At 50.6% G+C, this 22,045-nt stretch overlaps 1 protein-coding gene across 3 annotated transcripts in view; it reads right to left on the bottom strand.

Moving 5' to 3' along the window:
* Positions 1 to 22,045, bottom strand: part of LOC135920325 (protein kinase C-binding protein NELL2-like) — a 104,870-nt gene that overhangs the window by 18,506 nt on the left and 64,319 nt on the right. For all 3 annotated transcript variants that reach the window (XM_065454539.2, XM_065454538.2, XM_065454541.2), the window contains exon 2: positions 15,079 to 15,351. In XM_065454539.2, the coding sequence (XP_065310611.1) occupies positions 15,079 to 15,178 (100 nt within the window). In that variant the 5' untranslated portion in view covers positions 15,179 to 15,351. The remainder of the gene's footprint in view (positions 1 to 15,078; positions 15,352 to 22,045) is intronic.

Below are 22,045 nucleotides of genomic sequence, written 5' to 3'. Positions count from 1 at the left end.
GGATAACTTCAGCAGGTATAGGTATTTAGTCCGGTCGACGTGTAGCAAATGTAATTATAATAGCGTTGGTACTTATCCTAAGAAATTAATTCGCATTCCTCTCGTACTTGCACCGGCAGACCTGAATCATGCCGCTCTTCGCTCGTAACGTTAGCCGTGTCCGGCCTCTTTCGCATGGTGACATCAACATGAGTTAAAACAAACCATGTTAGCACAGCAATAAAATGTTTCTGTTAGCGACGTTATGGTTCGTACGTTCAAGAACTACAGGCACTACAGAAAAGAATGGGAATGGTAGAACAGAACGAGAAAAATTCACAACAATAAAACGAGAGATTTAACAGTTGGCGCGGTAAATATATGACAGTCTTGAAACTTGATGTGTCCGGCATAACAGGGAGGCATGCAGGAAGGTGGTCATCGCCGACGAGCAGACGCCGCACTCAGTATCACGGGAAAGCTCACACGCGATCGGCAGGCACGATATTTGCGACTCTGCTCGTGTTTCAAAACCGGGCTAGCTGACCGGGTAGTAGTGGTCTGGCTTTCGGCTCAGTCTCCGTATCCTACAACACCGAACCCCAAAATGCATTCCTATGCTGGCTGAACTTGCAACTATTGCAGACGCTATAGCACCTCAGCGAGAGAGAGAAACAACTTTCTTTATCCCATCTTAAAGGGAAAGGGGCTGCGAGAAGAAGGCGAAGGAGGTTATCCTACGCTGAACGAGAAGAAGAACCGAGCAGCTCGATTTTTTTGTTGGGCACAAGCATACGAAGCTAACTGACAAAGAAGCCAGGCAAAATATAGGGGAAATTAGGAGTTATTTGAAATGTAGAAATGATAGGTAAAGGGGGGGGGGCGAAAGTTGTCCCGTATGGGAAGAGAACACACCTTCCGCATAACGGGTGCGATGCTCTGCAAATTGAGCTACGGCAACGGCTGCCATCCAGTCTCCCGAGTGTTTACCCGTGCGTATAAAACCGCGGAGTCCGAGCCAGCGACACTCGTGGTCATGGCGACATCGTGTCAACCACAGGCATCACATGAACTATAGGGAGCAGGAAAACCGGCGACTACAGAGTTTCCTGTAGTGGTTTTAACGCGACAGCGCTAAGAACCCCGTGTCGCAGAAAATCCGGCGTCCCGCATCGACCGTCGCTCCGGCGAAAATAATTTTGAACCACGCAGACATAACCACGCAGGCCATCCATGTAGCGCAAGGAAGTTCCTGAAATAAATGAATTTCTCAAGGTAAAATACGTCAAAGAAGTCGTAAAGTACGACTTACACACCCAGTGGCGTAGCTAGGTCGTCTGGCACCCGGGGCCCATAGGTCTTCTGTCAACCCCCCCCCCCCCCCCCCGAGGTGTAGCCGGCGGAAAGAGGGGTGTCTTCAGACGTATATGACACCCCCCCCTCCCCCCTCTGGCCGCTTGCACCCGGGGCCCACGGCCCCCCGGCCCCCCCTGTTGCTACGCCACTGTACACACCACCTACGGACATGACATCAAGTGATTATAATTTGAATATACAAGAAAACAATTTTGTTACGCGGAGACTCAAAACACAAAGCCCTTTTCCAGCGTTTCTACCATTCATAGAGCGGCCACGGACTCCGAGATTTGCGCGCACCGGCGCATGCAAATTTCAAGGCCATAAAGCGGCGCGCCTGGTTCCTTGCAACACCTCCAGATAGTGCTCACCTCCGCCGCATCGCGGCCCACGCAAGAGGCCGCGTTTCTACCAGAATGGTCACCTTCGTGCATAGCGTTTGCCGACAGCGTTACCCGGTAAACATTACGGTTACATAAGCTGCAGTGGCCGGGAAGGGTGAGAAGCAGTCAGGGATCTCTGAATGCTATCGCGTCACTCTTAAAGGCAAAGTTCAAGCTTCCTCCAAACTTTTTGTAGGAAACTATGGGTAGCAGCTTCGGAAGCACCGCGCGCATGCAGACTGTAGAAGAGCGCTAAAACTGTAGCCGTCCTTCCATTCAAACGCGCCTAGCGCGATGTTTCCAGAGTGGTGGCTGTAACAGCCTTCCGTTCTGTTTGTCGGTGCCTCTGCAGAAGAAGGGTGGCCTCCCGCACCATGTGCTGCGCAGTCGGCAGAGTCATCCGTGTCGATCGAGCTTTATGGAGACCTTGGAAGGAGGATCCGAGACAGACACGATCACCCCCCCCCCCCTCTCCTTTGCCAAACGACCGACGCACGGCCGCTGGTCGTCTGCCGTGCCGCCGCAGCAGCAGACGACCACGACGACGGAGGCCATTTCCTTTTCGGCGCCGACGAACGCCTCGAATCCCGGAGAGAGTACAGACGCCGTGCACCGCAGCTGTCGTCGGAATGAAAGCGACCGGTTGGTTGCCGCCACACGCGCCATATAACCGATGGCGCCCCGGAGGGGTCATCGAGCACACCCTTTCCCTCCGGCACACCTCGCCGTCTGGGCCCACGAGGAAGGGGGGGGGGGGGGGGAGGATGCAGAACGTGGCCTGCCCAAGTCGGCAGCGGGGCCGTTTCATTCAATAACCATACGCGCCGCCGCATCTTGTTTATTATCTCTTCTTTTTTTTTTTGTCTCTTTCGCAACCAACCGACTGTGCGCGTCAATCTTGTCGTTCGCCAGACGTTGTTCGTGCGTCGTTCGATTCACGTGTGTCGCCGAGCGAAAACGCACGTCCGCTTGTCGCGGCAGCTCGCGCGCGTAAACACACGCGCGCGCGCGCGTATGCAGGGACGCATACCTTGTGCGTGGGCGGACCATGGTTGCACGTTAGGCTTGCTCGCGCGTACACTAGACAGCTTAGCTTTGTGCGTGTGCGTGCGCATTCTCAATCAGCAGCGCTGCACCTAAACCTAGTGAACAGACCGCTTCCAGAACGCATACGCTGCACCTCGCGGTCACGTGGTGACTGGCCGCGTTAATTCGCGCGTTCTCCTTGGTTGACTATGTAGCGGCATGCCAAGCTGAGGCGCAAATGCGCTGTTTCGGAAAGAAGCTAATCTTTTAAGGTTTTCATCTATAGGTCGTGTCCTTACATCTGGAATAGTTCAAGAGTAAAGACTAGAGTAAAGTGGTGTACGGCTGTCCCGAGACTTTGAAGCCTATCACTTTGTTTTATATGTGGCATGTAATGGAGAGACGTCTACAGCGCTTCCAGCTGAACACGCGTCGCCAGTTCAGTTTTCGAGCACTTACAAGTGAGGACGCACTCGTCGTCCAAAGCAAGCTGCACGCTGTCAGTGACACCTGTTCGCCAATCACAAGCGCTTACGTGTCGTGTCGATGGCGAAAACATAGGAGAGGACGACGGTCAGTCCTTGGTTTAACGTAACGAGCCAGTGAGCTTCCAGACCATCACCGAGTACGATTAAGTTCCGATGCTAGACGACTTGCCATGAACACCGCGGACGCAATGCTTCCCGAGAAATTTGCAGGCTTGAAGATGTACTGGCATGGTATTTTCGGCTTTACATGAGTTGAATTGCATTCCTATGCCACGACACCCTAGAAAAAGTATAGCGGTATAGGATTCAGGCTGCCCTAAATAATTTACTACAATAGCGTTTCTACGAAAGAGACTACTAGAAACTAGCTCCCGTATACACTGGTGCAACATTTCTCTCTAGTAAATATTTTTAATAGTGAACAGGCGCCAGTGCATGTCCTCCAAGGTCTCAGATGCGCAATTTTGGGGTTCATTGACGGGACAGGAGGAGCAGCATACGGACGCCATGACGTCGCCGATGGCGCAAGCCAAGCTTTCGCGAGTGATTCAGCTAGCTTCGACAAGCGCGTGAAACGAGATTGGCAGAGGATACGAACACAGCTAAACTCCGACCGACCGCTGAATCATTCGCACAATAAGCAACCGGCCGGCACGGGCGCATTCTCGACCCTTTTCGAGCGAGTCGAGCCGCCGCTGCGTACACAAGCGCGCGCATGTTTGAACGATCCGTCGTCAGCGAGGCATGTTTCGGAGGGGCACAAAGAAAGCGCGGCGATCATCGCGCAGCAAACGGCTAATTTAAGAGGCGGCCGTAAAGAGCGGAACGCCGGTCAGGGCACGGGTTGAGGAAACGGGGCGGCCGATGATGACCTCCTCCCCCTCCGCGGCGGCGGCGATACACAAACACTTGGAGCCTCTTCGGGGGGGAAGAACGCCCGTTCCCGAAAATACCGCCCCGGCGAAGCACATGGCCGCCTCAGACGGCGCGTGCATCGAACACGGAGCCCGGAGAACAGCAGGGTGCGGTCTCGCGCGAGAAATGCGCCGCCCGAGAACACGGCGCCGGCCATTCCGCTGCCGTGCACGCAAGCAATAGCGTACACGAGGATGTCGTCCCCACATATTTCGTATCGTTTATTTCATTTAAGAAACATTGAACGAAAAGCGTGATTAAAAGCGGCGCACTGCTCCCGAGCCTCCGAGACGTTATCCTACCAAATCCGGGGACCGCAGGGTGTCGCCGGTCGCATTTCGTATAACTGGCCTTCGTATTATTTTACGGAGACGACTACACACACATCTTGTTCGGATGTCGGAATATACATTCAAGAGTGGATACAAGCGTTGCTCAGTCTCGGCGAAGCCTCGGGGATGGCTACGTATCAGCCAGAACCGTCGGGAACGTCCGTCAGCCAGAGGTGCTGGAGTTCAGAGCTGGTGGGAGCGTTAACTGGTCGTGATAAGGAAGAGACGTTGAGAGTATCGGTGGAATAAAAAAATACCATAAACAAGAAATATACGGCGGAATATCGGAGTCGTACGTAATACTAAGGAAGGAAGGAAAAAGTGGAGAAGGAAAGGCAGGGAGGTTAACCAGTTTAGCTTAACCGGTTTACCCTACACATGGGACTAACGGACGATGTGTGTGCTGTGCTATGTGCTCTCTCTCTCTCTCCTTCCCTTCCCCATCTTTCATCCCCCCTCCCCTATCCCGCTCCCACGTGTAGGGTACGTAACACTTAAATATAAAGTAGAGCTATATAGGCAGAACGCTAGACTGCAACGGACGCAGTAAAGCCTGTTCAGCTCAAGTGGTCATCCCCGTTTGAAGGGGATGCCATTAAAAATCATAAAACGAAATCGAGGAAACTATAAATGATCATCGTCATAACAGTTAGAACGACCGAAAGCTGGGCGAATTGGTAGGGCTTCAGGTCACGGAAATGCAGGTTTCACGAAACGCGGACACACGTAGGAACGACGACGGACGACACAGACGCTTTCCACCAATAGAAAGGAAGGCACGAAACTCATCTGCACACGCGTGCTCGGGGGAAGGCTGCGCCAACCAGCCGATAACGCACACATGCGGGCACTCGCGAATGATAGCGGCTCAGGCATGACGACCCCTCTTTTGTGCGAGACAATCCAGGGCTGACTTCCGAACCCTACCCGCTATTAATGATACGCCAGGGCTCGATCATATATATAGGACGCATCCTCATCCTGACGTCACAACTTCACTGTGCAGTGACGACAGTGCATCGAGAGGTTAGACCGCGGCCCAGCGGTCAACGATCGTTTGTGATTAACCTGCGATTGATGCGACATACAACGTTCCGCAAACTTGTTAGCATGCTTTACATAACACCTGTCAACTCTGCGTTTCGGCCGGCATCACGTTACACGCTGCACGAAAGGAAACGAGAACACCGCGCGCCAGCAAGCGTTCCCATCGTCGTGTACACCTGTCGATATGAGCGAACTAGCCACGAAAAATGCAGTGCTAATATCATACACCGCATTACTACATCAATGGCTCTTTTTTTTTCCCTGCATATTTTTCCTTACGCATTGCCAGCCGTGCATAGTGAAGGCAACGTTGACCCCGCTTGGCCCCTGATCAACCACGTATCGACACTGCGACTGAGCCTGAACGTATAAGGCATCTTCATCTTGCCTAACTACGTGCTTTCCGCAACCAGGTGCGAACTGGAGGAACTGATGTACGCCCGTGAGCGAAAGTACACGGACCACGGGATTGTCGACTAAAAAAAAAACTTTTTCGTAATCACCATGCATAATCTGAAACTGACGAATGCGCCGGAAAGTTCGCAATACCAAGTTTGGACTGCAGTCCTCAACTTCAAGTTACACTCACAGGAGAAAGTCGGCTTCATCGGGGAATCTCTGCGGCGCATACTTTTGCTCAGGGAGTGGCTTTCCAGGAGCCCCTGGACAGTGGCGTCTTCTCTGGCTTACCAAGCTTTTTCTCGCGGTACGAGAGGTATTTTAAGTGGGCAGTTATTGTACAATGCCCGCGTATTTCTCTCTTTAAGGCACATTTAAGACAGCTGATCTAGAAGTATACAAGGAACACCAGTCCCGACAGAACGGAGCCTTGGCGAGTCGCAGAAAATGCTAGAACGCTGTAGACGGGCTCGAAATTCATGTACTACTCTATCGTGACTTCAGGAGATACGGACAAAGCCTGCTCACTTTCTCAGTCAAATAAATGCAAATGAGTCTCGAGAAGGGCATTTCACCCAGCTATGGTGGCGCCAAGCAGTGTCCTGTTAAGCTGTCGCTAGATCCCCTGGCAAAAAATTTGCCTTAATGGAGTAAGGGAGGCACACGGTAAGAGGAAGCGCATTTTCGGATTGGTAAACACTCTCGACACACGCTCCTCGTGCTCTAAAGAATGGCACGTGGCATGTATGAAGGATGGAAAACGCAAGATAGTTTAATTTTTGATGCTCAAATTGGTCCCGAAATGCGAGATGGCGTCGCCGACGTTATTGCAACCTCATTACAGCGCAATATCTAACGTGTAGCAGTAGCAAGGATCGGTATGACGACACTGTTCGTGCGTTTGTGTAAGAGGTACTTTTTATCATATAAGAATTTTTAAAAATCCCCTGTGGCATATAGCGCACATCTATTCATTCAGCAGGATTACTCGACGACGCGGACAGTAGAGATCACAACGCACCATTGAACATATGACGAAGTTCACTCATCTACTGTTTAAACATTTACGCTAGCGCACATAACGCAATACAAGAATTGAAGCCAGTGGCAGTGTGTCGGAAAGGGACGAAAACAAAATCGAAAAATAACGAAAAAGTTTTGACCGGTACGTAAACGTAACCGAAACGTTATTCATTATTTTGTTACGGAGTGAATATTTTTGGTCGCTTTTCGGTTCAAGGGGAAAGTCGGCAATCCGAAACACGCAACGTCAGAATGAGCGTATCTCGGGCACGGTCAGCGCCGTTCGAGCGGTCCACCAAACTAAGCCTACGCCGCTCCGTGCGCCAGGCAGATCGCCATCGTAGCAAAATCCGGGGCCTTATGGTTTCGTTTTCTACGGGTACAACGCTTTGTTACAGACGTTTTGTCGGTCGTTTACGTTAGTTTTTATCGGAACAGTGGTTTCGCATAACGACGAGTATACTAGACGACGTGCTACTTCTGAGATCATGCTCGGTGCCTTGGCTCATGGCACTGAGCATGAGTATCTCAGAATTTATAGTTCACTTATTGAGAAAAATAAATACTATGTTTCTATCGTTACTTAGCTTCGAAAATGTTTGCATGCGAACCAAAACCGTTGCGAACCATTACGGATCTTGTTTTTTTCGTTCCGGAGCAGAACCGGAACGGAACGTTTTTCAGTGGAACGAAATTAACACCTGGACGAAAAAACATTTCGTTCCGACACCATGCCAAGTGGTTTCACAAGGCACATCTATTATTTCGAACGAATTTTGAAACTAGCACCACTTTTTAGATTAAGCGCCGTCAAACTGTACATAGCGGTAAACGTGCACTGTTCCTTTTTCTTTTCTTTTTATAGACTGAAGCTCAAAAAATTACTGGAACACCAATGCGTTTTGTCGCTAACTTTGAGAACACGTATCTCGAAACTATAGTGTCATCCCCGGAATTCCTTTTAAGTGGATATAACTTTCGAGGCCAGCGGCTACAACTCGTAAATTACAATATGTGCCACAAAGTAATTAGTTTAAATGTTAATTGGCGATTCTCTGCGAATTAGTCATTTATATTAATTTCTCGTGCAAATAATGTCCGCCTTTGAGAATAATATACTGAACAAGTAGAATTGTGCTGCATGGCACAGGCGACATATATAGTTGGTCTGCGAAAAAGCACACTGGGAGCTGCATTGTTATAGCGCAAGAGAACGAACACGACGTACGTGGAGACTTTTTTACTGTCAAGCGTTTCGGCTGGTGGGCCAGCCTTCGTCAGTCACCAAATGGTGGGTTCAATGAGAGCTCGGTTTCGGGAAGTTACCCAAAAGTTGGGAAGTTGGCAAGCAAAACACGAGACTTGAAGAAAGGGACAACACGCGGCGGTTATGTGAGCGTCACCGGCAACAGCACATGCAAGAGATCGATTAGGCTCGAACAGGATCCTTTTCCCTCGAATGAGAGCACAGTACACAGCTTTCAAGGTCGGTACACACACAGTTCAGCACCAACGCCTGGGTCGACTCGCAGCTGCCGCTCCGAAGAGCCGCCGCGCACAGTCCTCTGCGTCCCACGCGCGCACGAGGTCGGCAAAAAAGCTTCCTGCTGCGTGACACGCCAGCATAAGGCTTAGTGTCACCGACGGACAGCACAGGCCGCTGTTGTGTCGATGTCTTTCGGTCCTTTTGTTCTTTGCGCGACGATGTTTTCACGATCGGCTGTATACGCTGCAGAGCTCGCTGTTTGTCAACCGCGCCGAAATGCGAACGCCGTATAGATCCTCCCGCTTCAGGCATGCATGTCACGACGGCTGCCGAATGAGCGACCGGGTTACGATGGGAGCACAAGGTTACGAAGCGGTCAACCGACGTCGAGCAAGGAATGTCGCAAGAGCCCTCGTTTCAGCAAGGAGACAAAGACAAGTCACCGTGTTGAAACGTTGGATGTACAGCAACATTCCTTGTTCGACAACGGTTGATCATTTCGAGCCTGAGCCTTCAACTACGAATGAACTAATTAAGGTACGGGGTTTTGTGCACCAAAACCACGATCTGATTACGCGGAACACTGTAGAGAGGGAGACCACGGATTAATTTTGATCTCATGGCGTTCACCCAAATCTACAAAGAATCTGAAAACCCACGGAGCCAACAAAACGCTGCCACTTAACATACAAAGAGCAGTACTACAGTAAAATGAAATACTATTATGAACGAAGACTATCTAGAAAGGGATCCCACGGTGTATGTACCACCAGTATAAACAAAATAAAAGGCGAAGACACACAAATACACTGATCAGAACATCTGTTCCCAGGCACGTACCCAAGGCAACCCCCCCCCCCCCCGAAGTTAAGACGCATACCCCCCCCCCCCCCCCCCCCTCCCATGCCACCACTTTTCACACACATTCCTAAAGCGCCGCGAAATCAATGTTGCAACTTGACAGCTATTCGGCGGTCAACATTTTGCTGCCTTTTTCGCTTCTTTTGGATGGCGGTATAGTTATCGGCATTTTTTGGGGGTGTGAAGGCCAGTTTCCTCATCGATGCGGTGCCCACGCGATTATCTCGAGATGTGTTCAGATGTCACCATCTTTTCGACGGTCACGCGCTTCGCTGTTGCTTCGTTAGTACAACCTTCTTCGTTTAGACTGATCCAGGCACCAAGAAAGGGATTCGTTTCGTGATCAGCTGGTCTGTATGCACGTGGGACGAGTTGCGGCCAGAGAAAACGCCAATTGCATTAGAGAGAGAGAGACAGAGAGAGAGAAAGAGAGAGAGAGAGGATATATATGCTGTCTGACCACAGAAAAAACGTTCCACAGTGATCCGAAGTTTATTTCCCCAATACTACGAATTCAATGACAACGAACTGCTTACACAATTATTAATTACACATGCACATGACACCAAAGATGCAAAATGGAAGTTACGCTGCCACTAGCTTCGTTTCAGGGCGGCACAAGGTATGAGAGTTTATTTTGGCAGTTAGGTCAACCCCTGACAACGACATAAAATATAATGGCGTGCTTTAGGGGCACGAAACAGAATCGAGAAGGTTGATAGCTATATACTTCGTACGAGATAGAAAAGTCCTGACAGTTATTTTGACACAGCTCGCATGCAGGCATTCACGGCCTCATTGTACAGTCCTACAACGCAGGAAATAGCCGCTTTAAGTACTCTCTTCATTCTGGCCCACAATTGAGGCAGGGTAAGGAAACGCTGCGCAAATTAATTTTAAATCTGTCAACGAGATCTAGAAACGAATGTTAATGTTAACCAAGTGCACTCCGATCGCATTTGAACATCTTTAAACTGTTGTGATAACGCCTAGCACAGAAGATGCTGAAACAATGCAACCACAATGAACAGTCGACAACGTATGTACAGCAATGTAACGCCTAATTCAGTGAAGACTGCCAGAATCACTCGTCATGTTATAGTAAGGCTAAATTATTTACGAGACAAATTATTCATAAGTCAATTGGGGCAACTAAAACACAAATTAACTATTTAGTAGCTGCCAAACGCATGGTGCAAATCTGAAATTGAAGCAGGCTAACTTTCAAAGCACGTAGGCTCGCTGCTGGAATCTGACGTCATATTAGAGATATCCACTGGCACATGTGGCGTTTATCATCCAATGCACGTTGGGGAGAGAGACGGCAGTGCAGAGAGGGAAAGTTGGCGCATCTGACGGCACATTGTGGCGATGCATATCTCGGGAGTTACCACTGTACATTCCGAGGTCTCTCAGCAGGGGAACAGAAATCACTGGAATGCCGCACAATTGCAATTCCTATTAACGCAATGCCTTAACCACTAAATTAAAACACAAAGTGCTTAGTTTTACTCGGTCTGCTGATTAGTACGTATATCTCAACTGTGTTCATCGAATATAACAAAGAAAGTAGCACCCAATGCGGTAAAAAAAAACCTACTATAAGAACGCCACAACTATACTAAAGAGATCAGCTGTGTGCAACAAATTACATGTACTAAGATACCGTCACATTTGGATAAATCCTGATAACTACGATTTCGCAACGGCGCAATTTCCTTATTCAGTCATCAACCGTTAAACGTTCTTTTGCAACTAACTTCGCCCAACTCATACTAAAGCGCATCAGTAAGTGATTTTGGTTCACCATTGGATCGTCGCTATACTTCCAATGCGATATTTTTAAAGCGTGCTTCGAATTATACTTATTCGAATGAAATCCGTAATGTTGGCAAGCACTGTATCGCCGACTTCTCCGCAAACAGCAAACTGTTCAATGATCAAAGAACGACGAGATTTAATTACACCGAAACATTCCGGCAACCAAGCGCGTTTCCTTTCTGGTCTATTTTTCAATCTCTTCTATGTGAATGAGGCGGCTCCACTGTAGTACTAATTATGTTGCCGAACGATTACAGAGTAGGAACCCACAGCCAAGATCATTAAACCGATGGCTTACAGCGACGTACTTTGTTCACAGCCAGTCAGTCAAGCGGAAAGTATTTTCTCGCCAGTGAATTACTCATGGGCATGCGTTGTTGCGTCACTTGGAAGCATTTATTTGCGCGCCCGAAGCAGGCCGCGTCGAAACCGCGGCGTCAGCGACCACGACCGCCGGCGTCGTTCTGCGCCAGGCGCGCGTTACCCGTGCAGCACAACAGTCGGCGCCTGTTGGGAAGGTCGTTTTTCACGCAGCAGGGGCAGAAATATATAGATGTTTCAGAGCGCAGCCGCGGACGCAAAAGGGCCTCGCCGACGACAAGCAAGCTGCCACATGCGAGTTGGAATGGCTCCAGAATGATCGCTTAGCGCCTCGGACCCCCTCTTCGCGGTGTGGAACGGAAAAACGAAACAAGCTCGTCCGCGAAGCCCTGGCTAACAGCATCCACTCTGTCACAATAAAACCACACGGTGTGGGGAGAGATGCAATGCGCGCCCGCGTGCTCCGGCGGCTATCCGCCGACGGCGCCGCAGAAAATAGTGCAGCAGTTGCGAGGAGCTTCCTGCAAAATGGACTAGGGGGAAATGTGGCGCTAGTGTCTACGGGAAGTGCAAGCACCGAGTTTGAGCCGGCGTGGGAATGGCAGGTAGTACGTGGAGTAGCCTGAACGCCGTCCTCCTGGCTTCGGACGACCTTGCGATTTTGCAAAATGACAATTTTAAACAAAATAAGCCGTTAAAAACGCCACAATCCCCAATGATCATTAGTATGCGCACAGACTGCTTTCTTGCGTTTAGAAAAAAAAAAAAGAAACATGAATGCTTGGAAAGTTTGAAAGAACATGAATACCACAACATTTTGCACGAACATTTTGGACAAATCCTTGGATTGCTTATCGTTCGCATGGCAGCTAAACAATTGAAGCGCCAAAGTTCCCTCTGGCGATATTTTAGGAAACTATGAACATTGAAAACGATTTCGTTCATGTAATCTTGGGGAAGCCTCTTAGTAAACGCATAATGTGAACGCCAATCTGCAAGTAGCGTAAGGGTTGTGTAGTGTTTAGAAGCGCACGATCGCGTTACCCAAACCCTACGTCACGCGACGAGTGAAGTTATCAGCGATACCGTCGGGTGCATGCCGGACGCATCGCACAACTCGCACACGCCACGCAATAAAGGCGCGTTGTTGCGCGAAGTTCGAACAAACTTCTTGCCTCCAACAAGATGAATAGCTTTGACCCCGTGCCGTGTGCCCCGCAGCGTCGTCTGCTCAATTTACTGACAGCAGACGACGCTGGGAGGCCGCGGAACAGTTTCGTAGAAAAATTGTCAAATGAAACTGGCGCTGCGATCGCTCAAACTGGAATTATGGGTAGTACATATAAATTTGTCCAGTAATCGTGCTTGCGGCTTCAAACATTCTTGTGGCATTAACTTTTACGCATTATCGAAATTTCCAAGGAAACAGCTTTCTCTCACAGCAGGGAAATAAGTATTCACACATGAATAATCGTCGCGAATTGGTGCGTTATAACGCAGTGCCCGCTGAAAATGACCAATTTCCAAGGTCAGCAAGCCGCTTTAAGTCAGGTCGAACTTAAAAATGCATTTAAATACCAAACATCTGCATGCTGGCTAAACAGCCATACATGTAATTCCCGTAAACATATGCACCAGAGCTCGCTCAGATTTTTTTCTTTGGTGGGGAACTGCAGAGCGGAAGCACCGACAACAGAGAATACTGTCAGACACACATTAGCGCTTCAGGGAGGGTATTGACGCTATTTTAGCAGCTTTCAAAACTTCTATCGATTCAGAGAAAATCCGCAGCAATACCACCTACAAAAAAAAAGGGGGGGGGGGAGATCAAGAAGAAACACCCTGCTTTAATCTCAGTCGAATATAAGAAAACTGAAAGGAAAAAATTGCTAGCAAGGGGACCTCTATTCACTGAAATGCAGAAGGAAGAGAAAAAGCGAAGAGGAAGCGGCTTTTCGCGTCGGGTGAGTCAGCAAGCCAACTCATACTGACTGCACGCCATGCCTGCTGGTTCGATTCTAACAGCTGGCAGGCGGGATCCCATCACGGATGTACGTGGGTGGAAGCGGTCGAAACGGAATGCGAACGAGCAACGGAACATTCTTCCACGAAGCGCACCGAGATTCGATCAAACAGACGACAAACAAACCTCTTCTCTGAAACACGCGGTGAAACGCAGATGCATTCCGCGAGCAAATCGTCTGCAACGTAAGTGCGACCTAAACCAAGCGCTTTTTTTAAAAAAAATCGAACTGCAGCGGAATGATCCGAATATCGACGACTTAAGCTCAGCCACGGGCTCGGCCGATGTCCGATATCTCTTCGGATAGCAAAACGACTAAGCGCGCTGAAGTGATCTGCGTAAGACCCGACATCTGACTCTCACTGAGACGCCAAAGGCAGTTTAAATATATTCTAGCCGTGCTTCTTCAGCGTTGGATGGTAAGTAATCTCCAAAAGATGCGATGTGAACATTTAAACGTGACAAGAATTGAGAACTGCGAGAAAGACCAATCGATTCTGACATTAACGGCGAACGCAACAGCGGTTCCACACGCATCGGCGTCGGAGTGTCGCCGAAAACAATCCGGTCAGAGGCGAAATGCGGCCGCCCCAAGAAAGTATATACATCGCAAAAGAGCTTCGAGCACGAATCGGACGCGATTCTCGCAGGACATGCGAAGAAGAGGGCCCGAACGGAAAGTTTCTCCCGCTCGTCCACCGCGCGTAAGAGGAAATAAGAAAATACATCTCAAAAAGAACTCGGGCATTGAGGATAGCCATCCTGCGGTGAGCGACGTGCAGACTCGACGGAGCCGCCGGGGGCGGGCCGGCAAAAAAGCTACACAGACGCGCTTCGCATAGCAGACGACGCGTAGCTAGGATACGTGCTCGGACTCGCTAAGCACGGAACGAGAGGAGATAAAACCTCGCACGGGAACCCAGTGAGCATGCGCGACTGGCGTAGGCAGGTAGCTCCGATAGCGCTAAATGCCACGCACCCCCCCCCCCCCCCCTCTTCCACTCCGCCCCTGATCGCGGCCGTAAGTCACACGTTTCTTTCTTTTTTCGCTTTTCCTTCGACGTCGTCCCGAAAGCAGCAGCAGACGACGTGTCGCCTCTGCTCTGACGGCGGCGGTGGGCAGTTCGACGGGGGCGACCGGCGCCCAGAAAGCGGCGCAGCACGTGCGCCCGTTCGCACGCCCGCGAACTTTGGGAAGCGAATTCGTACGACACCGGCGCAGAGACGCAAGCCGTGGGCGGACGCTGGGGCGCCTGTCGTCGTCGGCACACAAACGCAGTCGACGACGACGACGACGGGTTGACAGGGTTGCAACTGGTGCCTGGTCGGATACCGAGGCTGCGAGCAGTCAGCAAGCACAGCGCGCACAATAGCGCGCCTTTCCCATAAATGTCGTCGGGTCAGGAGCCTCGCCGGGACCGCACCCCCGTCGAGCACGCCGCTGCAGCTGCTCAGTGCCGTCCCGAGAAGATTCATCGAGTGTGCGGCACACACGCGCGGACACACACACACACACACACACACGGGGCATAGAGCGCGCGCGCGCACACACACACGCCGGCGTGCACGCCTACCGCAGCAGCAGTAGGGTTGATATGTGAAAGAGATCCGCGCTCACCGTCGACGCAGGGCGGCGGCGCGTGCAGCAGCAGCAGCAGTTGCGGGAAGAGCAGGAGCAGCAGGGTTGGCAGCAGCAGCCAGGGGCCGCGTCGTCGCATATCCTCCTAGCTGCTCTTGCTCAGGTCGGCGTCCGGCGGCCTTCGTTGCGGCGACATTCCTCGGGCACAGCGGGCGAGCCACATCTGCCAGGACCGACCCGGCCGCATGCCGGCTCTCGTCTGGCGCGGGGGAAAAGTGCACCAGCAGCACCGCCGCCGCCAGGGGACGCCGCCTGCAGCACATGGTCGTATTTTAGGCGCCGCCGCAGCGGCGTCCTGGTATGCCTCCTCCCGCCGCCGTTCACACGCACGCACGCACACGCGTTTTTTGAACGGGCCGCGGCAGCGCGTCGCCGCCGGAAGTCCGGACAGCTGCGGAGCGACAACAAAGCGCCGGTTCCGGCAGCTGCCCGCGACGAGCACTCTTCGATTTGGCACCAATCGATCGTCGTCAGGTAAAGAGCGGTGGGGGCACGACGACTCCGCGTCGGCTACACGCGTGTCGGGCACGTCGTCAATTTCGGCCAGCGGCGTTAAACAGAGACAGGTGAGCTTGTACCCCTGCTTAGCTGCCATCTTTGGCTTCGGCGCAAGCATCGAAAGGAAGCAAGAACGCAGAAGCCGCGGCTTCTCGCATACGCCGGTCGCATTTGGACGTAGCATCCTAGACTGCGACGGGACGCACGTAATTTGAATGCCCGCCACGGTGGCTAAAGCGGCTGCGGCATTTTGCTGTTGAACAACTGGTCGCGGGTTCGAGACCCGGCCGCGTGCTGGCAAAAGAAGGAATCGAGACCGCGGCGACTATACGGGACACAGAATCGCTTCGCAATCTACGGGCAGGGTAAATTTTTTTTAACAAATGGTTCGAAAAAAAAAAAAAACGCGGTTGTAGACGAGCGAAAGGGCCAATAAATATATTGAAAATGCGCAGTATATGGACTGTATAAGTTATATTTAAAAATGAAGTTCCCGGGTTTTACGCGCCAAAACCAGGGCTTGATTATGAGGCACGCCGTAGTGAACTCTGGTTGTGTTTTGGCCACATGGGGTTCTTTAACGTGCGCCTAAACGCAAGCAAACGATAATTTTTGTGTTCCGTCCCCATCGAAATGTGGCCGCCGCGGCAGGGATTGCACCCGCGACCTAAGCAGCACGATGCAGTAGTCACTGGGCTACCGCGGCGGGCGTAAGTTATCTTCGGCGTTCAGAGAGGGGGGGGGGGGGGGGGGGCCACCCGCGCTGCGCTGCACTCGCAGCTGAAACATTTATAGGTGCTCACACACGTCACGCAAATACCGGCGCAGCTAAAGGCTCTCTAGGAAGTAACTGAAAACAAACAGGGAATGGCGTTGTCGAGGGTAAGGAACAAATCGTATCTGATTGATCAACAGTCAGGGTGATACAGGAGGAAATAAATAAGGCCGGTCCAAACCACAAACGGAGAGTAAAGAAGGCTCGGTCGTACAAATCAAGCCGCGCACAATTCTGCCGTGCGAATGTACTACATGCGGCTGAACAAGGACTGAAGCCGGTTGCGCGGTGCGCGGCAATTATCAAAACCCCGAGCAACAAAAAAAAAAGAAAAGCAATGAACAGCTATCTTTACGGGCGTCAAAACAATGTACAGCCGGCCCAAATGCAGGACGCGGGAAGCTATAGGCACGTATCCCCGAATTGAAACAGTCGCAGCATTTGTCACCTACGCAGAGATACGACACAAGTTAGCAGCACAGTGCCTAGAATACAGCAGACGCTGACATTTGTCGTAGAACTCGTGTCCCGTGCAGACGTTTGCGGCCGACTGTACGTTTTGATGCGCACCTTCAAATGCAGAGCATCCGAGGAATGTACCGCAAGTTTCATCCAGATATGCATACATACAGAACGCACCCGAAGTCGCGACGACCACCCCTGTAAAGCGGCCTTCCCCACGTAGAATCTCCCGTGAAGACTTTCACAGCGCGGATGGCGTGTTCTCGTGTAAAAATTTAACAAAAAAAGTATGTATATAAAGAAATGCAGCGCACTCAACTGAGTCAAGCCAGTGGCGCGATAAATTGCGCCCGTAAACCTTCTGGCGTTATACAGCCTGCGTTTCGCCCACCTCCCTTCCTGCCTGTTACACAACATTTGGCAGATCGTGCCGCTTGCATGATGTAGTCTATCGTGTGCATCGTACTTGACTCCCGCAAGGTTTAGGCCAAAGCAGCGTTTATATATATATATATATATATATATATATATATATATATATATATATATATATATATATATATATATATATATATATATATATATATATATATATATATATATATATATATATATATATATATATATATATATATATATACTGAGCAGGGAGGCAAGGAAGATGAAGAGTACCAAGCCAGAGACGTTGAAGATGGTGAACAATGCGGTATTAAAGTCTCCAAGCAGTATGGCGTTCCCGTGACCATGTACTATATCTCGAGGCGAGCATAAATATGCAGGAATCAATAAATTCACTTGGTAGTCGAGAGAGGGAGCAGAAAGGGACAGGCAGATTAAGCTAACCGGTTAGCTAATCTGCACTCGGGTGAGAGAGAAAGAAGTAGGGCAGAGAGAGAGAGAGGAAATAGAAAAATCATCGAATTATCCCAGAGTCCGGCGGATCGCAAAAAAAAAAAAAAGGCGCAATAATGTTTTCACGGCACTCTGATCTGATCATCAGTCACGTCTGTATGTCGTGGGTCCGATAAAGGCCGGTCGTATGCAACTTGTTGAGCGCGAAAGTATAGAAAGTTGAAGGGTTGAAATCTGGGCCAGTTGGTACATAGTTGAACGAAAAAACCAGTCAAAAACACAAAGGACAACAGTGTCCTTTGTGGTGTGAACCTCTCCTCTTGTTCTTTGTGTTTTTGACTGGTTTTTTCGTTTAAGATAGAAAGTTGGGCGAGTTGGTACGGTAACATGATCTTGGATTGTTGAGCGCTGCGGTGACCGACAGTATCTTGTACCCTGCAAACATACTATTCGGGACTATAAAAGACTATTCCGGCGGGCACTGGGCTTGGACCCGGTCATTTTCTTGCACTTCGGAGCAAAATGGCGCCATCGTTCGAGTCATTGTGCTACGCTTGAAGGTCGTGTCAACATAAGCTGGAGTATACAGCAGGCCTCCACAGCGATGACGAATAATTCAGCCGCGTGTAAGTAACGTATAAATAATTCGGCTGTGAGCTTCCACTTCTCTGCCTGTCCTCTTTCCCGGATGCCTGTCGCGCTCGTCGTTGCTTCGTCCTTGAGGTGGTGATTCTAAAATGGTGCTCAACAGAATTCCAGCGGAGCTACCCACCGGAACTTTTTCAAACATATTTGATTAGCTCGCTGACCCCCCCCCCCCTCCCCACCGCTTTTTTTTTTATATATGCAAACTTGCATACATGGAATGTATCCAAATTTTTTCATGTATGCACAACTTGCAAGCTTTTTTTTTTATATTATACATCGAATCATTTTCTGGCTTGAAGTCTTTATATCCGTTTTTATATGATTTCATCTTGTCCGTTGTCTAGCTTCCTCTTTTATTCTTTTTTTTTTGTCACTGCCAGCACTAAGCACGAGTGCAGTGACGATATGAACCTTCCCATTTGCTGCGGCGTGCACGGTTCCCACTTCAGAGGAACCGTTTCTGTGCGCGACCAATCGGAATCATGAAACAAACATTGAAACAAACATCGAAATAACCTTTAATATAATTATGTAAGAGGTTCGTTTGTAACCAAATCAGGTTCCGAATATCAGTTGTTTGTCTGCTGTATTCATATTTATTGAATTCTGCAGTAAATAGGCATTTGTATTCCTTAAGCATATGTTTAGAAATCTGTCTCCTTGCAGTCAGATGACCTATACAAGTCATTGTCCACGTACTGTACTGGTTCTAGCCATGTTGGCCACCAGCCCAGCTATTTTTGTGCCCACTTTATTTTGGAAACGTAGTGCAATAAAGTTTATTTGTTTATTTATTTATTTTGACGTCCGAAATTATTGCCGGAGCTACAAGAGACGCGACATCGAAGATTTCCCGATTAATTTTGCCCACTGGGGACCCTCAGAGTTGAATTATAACCCGGCGCACCGCATCACCGATTCGAGTCCGTTCCGACGAAACGCGACCGCGGGGACACCGAAAAACGCCGCGCATGAGGACCACACGTACCAGCTGCCAGTTGTCGGAGGCGACGCCCCTAACACACGTGACGGGCGGACCGCAAACTCAGTGTACACGATTTGCTCATTGTTCAGTTACGCGTAACTATTCCACTCCGAGACTCTCCGAACGTGCGCACAACGTTAGCACGATACGCGGGCTCCTAACAGGTGCACAGCACACGATGCCAGTTGGCGAACGGCGACGTGGAGGAGTTCAGGAGACGCGACTCGGAAACAGGCAAGGTCGGCTGTTGAGGGCGCCTCAAGGGCTTCGCAGTCTCTCGCATTCCGCACAAGCGGGAATCGTCGACGAAATTTATTGAATTTATATGTGCACGCTTCTGATGGCCGTTCTCTCCCTCAGCTGTTCGCGCGCTCCGCATACAACGAACGAGGTCCAAGCGGCGGGTCTCCAAAATTTCGAACTATTTGCTGTTTGACACCTCGCGCTTTAAGCGGTACTGCCAGTTTGATTCCACCTATACTCCGCCCTCCCACCCCTTTCCTTATTTTTATTTTTATTTAGTTGCGACCCCATCGGACTACGACCACCGCTGTACCAAGAATCGAGCCCGCGAGCTTGGCAGAAAATCGCTGCACAACACCGGCGCAGAGCCACTGCGGCGAGTGCTTGCGCAACACATTCACTCGTGCGAGCTGCACGGGTGAGTGACTGGCGCCGCCGCGTCAATGGCCAGCAGCTGTCCAGCTGCGTTTGACCAGCGGACGGACGGACTCCGCCACGGACACCGAGGCACGGACGCTCCCCGTTCCGCTCTCGTGGGCACACCGATCCGTGCTGTGACCCGGCACTTCGGGGAACGCAGCGTGAAACAGAAAAGGAACAGACCGTTCGGCAGAAAAAGAACCGCTCACGTCTCCTCTTGCTCCGAGACGAACAAGCAAGTGCGACGCACCAGAGGGCGCACTTGCATGACCTTTCACTGGCCAAGCGCGTAGCGCTCGAAGTGGGAAATGTCTAACGCTGAAGCCGAAGGCATTGCGGTGAAGCCAGCGTTGGGAATTGCGGGGAGTGCGTCAATTTGCCTAAATTTCCGTCCTTCTGGCTTCAAAGCAACTTCGTGTCTTTGCAAACTGATCGTTTTCGACAACACTTACGTTTGAATGCAGCGATTCGCAGCGACTCGCACGTGCACGGAAACTTGTTGCCTTGCTGCGTTTAGAGAAATGTGATCGCTTGGAAATGTAGAAAGGCGTAGTAAATAGCGTCACTAGAACGTGTAAAGCAACAAGGGCGGATATTCCTTTATTTTCAGTTCAATAACATAAGGAAAGATGAGAAAAAATCGATGTTAGCTACCTAGCTATGCCTATACAGCCGCCAAGGGAACGAAGTATCGTTCCCATGGTGGCAGCTTACGGTCGCAAACCCCGAGTTCCCTCTAGTAACATTTTTTTGTCTTTATTTTTTATAAATAGCTATGCTGAAAAGGGCCCTAGTTCATTTCAGCCGTTTACGACAGTAAACATGTGCTGCATGCACACATTCGCACCTTTGTCGTCTGCTACGGACAAAAAAAAAAAAACGAACAGGAGAGACGACACTACATAGCAAGCATGTCACTAAGGAAATTTCGGCAAACACCTGTTTTGAACAACAGCAGACGTGAAAGAAACGACCGCTCATGTTGACAGGTCCTTAAAGGAAACAAAATGGCCGTCCATGTCCCGTTCGTTTCTTGCTTTCTTCACGTTTTCGTTGGTACTTGATCTGCGCTGCATGCTCTCGCGCTTATTCATTTGTTTTAATTCTGCAACACGTTTGCCGTTTGCGATAAAGATTTCCAGCTGAAGGTGAGCGCTTGCCGTCCCTCTCTGTTCTTCAGTTTGTCCTCGTCCAGAGCCGTTGCACTTTTGAGACGTAAGCCACGTTGCGAGCTTATTCGTCGCAACCATACGGCACAGGGCACGGCCGGTGTGCGTCCAGCACTATTTTCTTCCGCGGACTTAAGTCACTTGCCTCGGCACGCCACGTACGGCTGCGCGCGCCTTTAACGAAACATAAGAGCGGGCCATCTCGGTCCTCGTTAATCACCGCGCTCAAAGAGGCCACCCGCCGCGGCGGGGCGGCGAGCCATTGATCCCGCCGAAGAGTCCGCGGGGTTCGACGACTATATAGGCGAGCGCTCCGTCGGCACGGCATCCTCGATGAGAGGTGCAAAACCGCCCCGGCCATTCTCCCGGCCCCCCTCTCTCTCTCCGCCGCAGCGGCAACATTAATGGGCGCGCAACCCCTTAATCAGCGTGTCCCGAAACGTAGGGAGCCGCTTTGCGCGTAATCGTCCGCTGGCCCGTCCCCGCCCGTCTTCACTACCTCTTTAGCGGCATCCCTCCGGCGGGAGCGCTCGCCGTTCTCTGCGTACACGGCTGATCCAGATGCGCCGAAGGAGAGGCCCGCTTATTTGAATAGAGAGATGTGCAGACTGATTCTCGCCCAGCCGAAGATTCTTGTCAGCAGCGCGGACGTCATTTGCGGACGTAAATCGTCGGCGCGCGAGGTGGGAGCGCAGCATACACCGCGTTCATACGCTGCAGACACGCGCGCTTCGTGCATGCTGAACGCGAGCGCTGCGGCGTCACCAGCGCGCAGGCCGCACATAGGAGAAAGGCCGCGCCGTGCCGTTCGTTCTCTCAACGTCGCCTCAAACGTTGGTCGCGATAATTTGCGGGGCGGGCCAGTTTCTTTCTACTTCGATAAGACGCCTATAC

Source organism: Dermacentor albipictus, chromosome 10 (assembly GCF_038994185.2).
Source record: "Dermacentor albipictus isolate Rhodes 1998 colony chromosome 10, USDA_Dalb.pri_finalv2, whole genome shotgun sequence".
Classification (NCBI taxonomy): domain Eukaryota; kingdom Metazoa; phylum Arthropoda; class Arachnida; order Ixodida; family Ixodidae; genus Dermacentor; species Dermacentor albipictus.
The sequence above is the reverse complement of the archived record's forward strand: the minus strand, read 5'-3'. Positions and strand labels throughout refer to the sequence as shown.